This window comes from Cicer arietinum, chromosome 7 (genome assembly GCF_000331145.2).
Source record: "Cicer arietinum cultivar CDC Frontier isolate Library 1 chromosome 7, Cicar.CDCFrontier_v2.0, whole genome shotgun sequence".
NCBI lineage: Eukaryota > Viridiplantae > Streptophyta > Magnoliopsida > Fabales > Fabaceae > Cicer > Cicer arietinum.
The window spans coordinates 36,275,913-36,281,217 of record NC_021166.2 but is presented as its reverse complement, the minus strand read 5'-3'; the positions used below and the strand labels follow the sequence as shown (position 1 = coordinate 36,281,217).

Below are 5,305 nucleotides of genomic sequence, written 5' to 3'. Positions count from 1 at the left end.
CGGATCAATGAATGAGCTGGGGATAATGAATAGTTTGCTATAATGAGACACAAAAATGGTTTAATTTAAAGTTGAAGTGATGCATGTTGTCCATATTGAAAATTGTTTTCTTGCAATAATTTGCTATAATGATACATTTGCATTTGCTTCCTTGTTTCAATAAATTGAGTCCTGATTTGATTTGAATTGATTTTACTATACTATTCTATTTGATTTTACTATACTATACTATTCTATTTGATGTGAATTATCTATTTGATTTGATTTTACTATACTATTCTATTTTACATTATGTTAGCAGTTCCGTTGCTCCTCAATTCTTTGTTTGTCCTTCAAAGTATGGATGGCTACCACCCAGATCGTAGTTGGGTATATGATAGACTTTATGTTCAACGAGGGGGGTTGAAACCATCATTTGCAAAAGGTGTTGAAGAGTTTATAACAAAGGCAATAAGTCGTAATCAGTTTATAGAAGATGGTGGCATCAGATGTCCTTGTCACAATTGTATGTGTAGCGGTGTATTGTCTGCAAGTGAAGTCAAATTTCACTTATATAGGTTTGGGTTCCAACCAAATTATTGGTATTGGACTCAGCATGGTGAAGAATCCCCACATATTGACCCAGAAAATGTTCCAAGTAGTAGTGGATATATTGATAACGATGATCCATTTACGTTAATGCAACATATGGTCGATGATGCATTTGGTCCAACTTATGACTTCCAAAATATGGGTGATGAGGGCAACGAGGAAGAGATTAATGAAGAGCCTCCAAATGAGGATGCTCAAGACTTTTATGATTTGTTAACTGCTGCAAACAAACCCTTATATGAGGGGGCTTCTGATTCAAAACTTTCAATATGCGTGAAACTTTTAGCTTGCAAATCAAATTGGAATGTTCCGCAGAAATGTCTTGATTTCTTTGCAACCATGCTTGTAGATGTGTGTCCTTTTAAGGATTCACTTCCAAAAAATTTTTACCAAGCGAAAAAACTGGTGACAATGCTAGGATTGAAGTCTGAGAAAATTGATTGTTGTGTTAAAGGGTGCATGTTGTACTACAAAGAGAATAGTGCAGATATAGAGTGTAGGTTTTGTCATGAACCCCGATATGTTCCTCGTAAGCCTGGGATAGGTAACCACAAAGACATTCCAGTTAAGAGGATGTTCTATATGCCAATCACTCCTAGGTTAAAAAGATTGTATGCATCAACGGAAACTGCTGCCCAAATGAGATGGCATCAACATAATAGATCAAGTTCAGGCATTTTACGTCATCCATCTGATGGGGAAGCTTGGAATCATTTTGATGCAAGGTATCCAGACTTCGCAAATGAACCAAGAAATGTAAGGCTTGGGTTATGTTCTGATGGCTTCACGCCATACATTCAGGCATCTTCATCCCCATATTCTTGTTGGCCTGTTGTTGTGACCCCGTATAATCTCCCGCCTGAAATGTGCATGACTAAACCATTCATGTTTTTGACTTGTCTCATACCTGGACCATCTAACCCAAAAGCAAACATTGATGTGTATTTACAACCGTTAATAGACGAGCTTCAACAATTGTGGAGTGAAGGGGGTTTGACTTATGATATTTCCATGAAACAAAACTTTGTAATGAGGGCAACCTTAATGTGGACAATTAACGATTTTCCTGCTTATGGCATGTTATCTGGATGGAGTACCCAAGGTAAGTTGGCATGTCCGGTGTGTATGGATGGAAATAAGGCTTTTACTTTAAAATACGGTGGAAAAAATTCATGGTTTGATTGTCACCATCGTTTCTTACCTCATAATCATGCATTTAGAAGAAGTAAAAAAGGGTTCACTAAAAATAGGGTTGTGAAGGATGAACCTCCTCAAATATTGAATGGTGAAGAAGTTTGGGGTTTGGTTCACAATATTCCACGAGTGATAGATAATGCACATACTAAATTGTCTGGATATGGAGTTAGCCATAATTGGACTAAACGAAGCATATTTTGGGATCTTCCATACTGGAAAGATAATTTATTAAGGCATAATTTAGATGTCATGCACATAGAAAAAAACTTCTTTGATAATGTGTTTAACATTGTCATGAATGTTAAGAACAAGACTAAGGACAATGAAAAAGCACGAATGGACTTGGCCATCATTTGCCAACGTAGCGACCTAGAGTTGGTTCCACATAATAATGGAAAAATGAAAAAACCTAAGGCAAATTATTGTCTTACGTCTAGTGAGTCAAAGAAAGTTTGTAAATGGATAAAGGAGCTTAAGATGCCAGATGGGTATGCTTCTAACTTGGCAAGATGTGCAAATGTTAATAGAGGACAAATGAATGGGATGAAAAGCCACGATTGTCATGTATTTATGGAGTGTTTGCTTCCATTTGCATTTAGTTCATTGCCTGACCATGTGTGGAAACCATTAACAGAATTAAGTCAATTCTTTAAGGGCTTGTGCAACAATACCTTAAGACATGATGAATTGGTCAAATTGGGTGAAAATATTGCATTCATCATATGCAAACTTGAAAGAATCTTTCCACCAGGATTCTTTGATTCAATGGAGCATCTTCCAATTCACCTCCCGTATGAGGCAAAACTTGGTGGTCTAGTTCAATATCGATGGATGTATCCATTTGAAAGGTAATTTATATTCACCTTTAACGGTTTCATTTTTTTTTCTAAATATTTCCACTTTTATTAAGTTATTGCTCTCACTTTTCCAGAATGATGGGTGATTTTAAGCGCACAGTGAAAAACAAGGCTAAAGTGGAATGCTCAATATGTATGTCATACTTACATCGAGAGACAACATATTTTTGTTCCCACTATTTCAAAATAATCTCTTTGTTTAATAGAAATCAACGTAATGAAGATGCAAAATTAAATGATGTTGTCACAACAACACTGTCAATTAGCAATCAATTAGGACATCCTAGTGGGAAGGCCCAAACACATTAGTTGAGTGATGCTGAAAGAAGGTCTGCTCATGTACACATCCTCATCAATTGCAACGAGGTCAAGCCATATATTGAGTAAGTAGTATGTAAGCACACACCCCACATAATTACCAAATACATGTAATAACAATTCTCTCATTATTGACAACGCCTTTTTGCACTCTAATTCCATTCTTGAAGAAGATCCTATATCTCAAACTCGTATACATGGAGAATTCCCAAAATGGTTTTGTGCGTATGTAAGTGCTTTATTGAAGTTTGTTGCAAATAAATTAGAACTTTTCACCTAACTATTGTGAATATCATGTTTGTATAGGCCATTGACAAGGAAAATGGTGTGACTGACCCTAACTTGTTATCATTAGCTTGGGGTCCTAACTCAATGGTTAAAACTCGACACAAGTATTACATTAATGGGTACAAATTTCACACAAAAGCTTTGTCTCAGGGTAAGAAAACCATAAATAGTGGAGTTTATGTGAAAGGGGTTACTGGAGGAGGGGAAGATGATTTCTATGGAGTCATCCAACATACCTTCGAGTTGGAGTATTACAAATTGTCTCACAAAGTAGCCTTGTTTTATTGCCAATGGTTTGATCCTAGACGGAACAGAGGAACCAAAGTTCATCCACAATATGATATTGTAGATATCAAGATGAATCGAAAATATGATCTCTATGATCCCTTCATAATTGCACAAAAAGCTAGACAAGTGTATTATGTACCCTATCCTAAAATGTGAACTGATAAGCGTCACTGGTCTGCCGGTATCAAAACAAAGCCTATGGGTCATGTAGAGGTGGACGGAGTCGATGAGGACATGCCATATCAAGATGAAGATATGGCACATGTTGAACAATTAACTGAAATTGAAGAAATGGTTGGCTTGCATGATGAAACACATAGCGATGAAGAAGTCAATGTGACGTTTGTTCCAAATATTCCAATTGATAATGATAGTGATATGGATGATGAAGATGGGGATGATTTTTCAATTGACATTTGAATTATTAGTAAGTATAAATAGTAGTTGATTGTTTGTATAAATCTTCAGATTCTACCTTTTTATATATTAGTTTTAGATTCAAGTTCTTTAATATTGTAGAGTTGATAATCTTGAATTGTGTTTACTATTGTGTGTGCTAATTGTTTTTATTCATGTTATTTTTTATAGATGACTCCAAAAAAAAAGATCAGACTCAAGCTTTCTTTGAAGAAAAATCGCATGATTTTACCGCATAAGGTAACTCAAGCAGCTTAGCAGGTACAAGCAACAATTGATCAATTTCCACTAGATGCCAATGCCGCTACACCAACCTCACAATATGTGCGACATCCCACCCAACAACATGTTAAGCCTCCTACCCAACAAGCTGCAGTGCTTCCACTCCCACCTAATAAGGTGCATCAATCTGAACCAATTATAGTGATGATGCCCACACCAAGTTTTGTCCCAAAAGACAACATTTCCCCGACTGTTGATCATTCACCGTCACAACCATTAACATCAGTTGCTTCACGACATACTTCAATTTCCGTTAATCCACCACCTTCAATACCGCTTGTTATTGGTAATAAGACTCAAGGGTCAAGATGTGCAGATTCTAGTCATGGGGTTGCGCCTGATGGGAGAACAATGATGGGTTAACTAGTCCTGATTAACTTTTCATTACTACATAAGGATTATGGTTCATTTGAAGTTATTTTTTTTATAAATTGTTTACAGGTGGTTACCGTGTAGGGTGGCCTTCAGGGCCCTCACCTCAGTCATTACATCACAATATGTTGATCTGTATCCTAGCTGGGGAGCAATCCCAAAATTAACTTTGGAACGTTGGTTCGACAAATTTGGTGTAAGATTAAGTTATATATCTTGTTAATGAGTTGAACTATTGTGTGGATGCTAATTGCAACATTATAATTTATTTGTAATGTAATGTTGCAGGAGAAAGTTGCTTGGTTACCTGAGCACAATTTTCAAATTAAGAATATCTTCAATACAAAAGGATCAATGCGTCTTTCTGATATGTTGATGCAAGCGAGAAAGAAGCGTAAGTGTCCAACATGGATGGGAGAAACTGTTTGGAATGATCTTGAGAAGATATGGATGGATCCGTCGTTTAAGAAGATATCAAATCAAGCTAAGAAAAATCGTGCTTCTTCTAAAGGAGGAGCTGTCCATACTAGTGGATCTATATCCATTGCTGAACATACCATTCGATTGGTACACTTTTTATATTAAGGACATACCTACTATTTGCTATTTTTATTGTTTTGTTGTGTTGTTGTTTCAAAATGCATAGAGTTATTTTGCTGAAATATTTTGTTGTTTTCCTTTGTTGCTGAAATGTG

At 36.2% G+C, this 5,305-nt stretch overlaps 1 protein-coding gene across 1 annotated transcript; it reads left to right on the top strand.

The window, feature by feature from the left end:
* The first annotated feature begins 291 nt into the window (after positions 1–291).
* Positions 292–3,959, top strand: LOC101488515 (uncharacterized). Its single transcript, XM_004515970.1, has 5 exons — positions 292–2,636; positions 2,720–2,778; positions 3,137–3,192; positions 3,270–3,596; positions 3,705–3,959. The coding sequence occupies exons 1-5, from the start codon at positions 292–294 to the stop codon at positions 3,957–3,959; spliced, it is 3,042 nt and encodes a 1,013-aa protein (XP_004516027.1).
* The last annotated feature ends 1,346 nt before the right edge of the window (positions 3,960–5,305 follow it).

Coding starts and splice junctions, on each gene's coding strand:
- LOC101488515 (XM_004515970.1), top strand. CDS start 292: ATGTTAGCAGTTCCGTTGCTCCTCAATTCTTTGTTTGTCCTTCAAAGT. Junction 2,779..3,136: donor TAAAGTGGAATGCTCAATAT/GTATGTCATACT, acceptor TTCTTGAAGAAG/ATCCTATATCTCAAACTCGT. Junction 3,193..3,269: donor CAAAATGGTTTTGTGCGTAT/GTAAGTGCTTTA, acceptor ATGTTTGTATAG/GCCATTGACAAGGAAAATGG.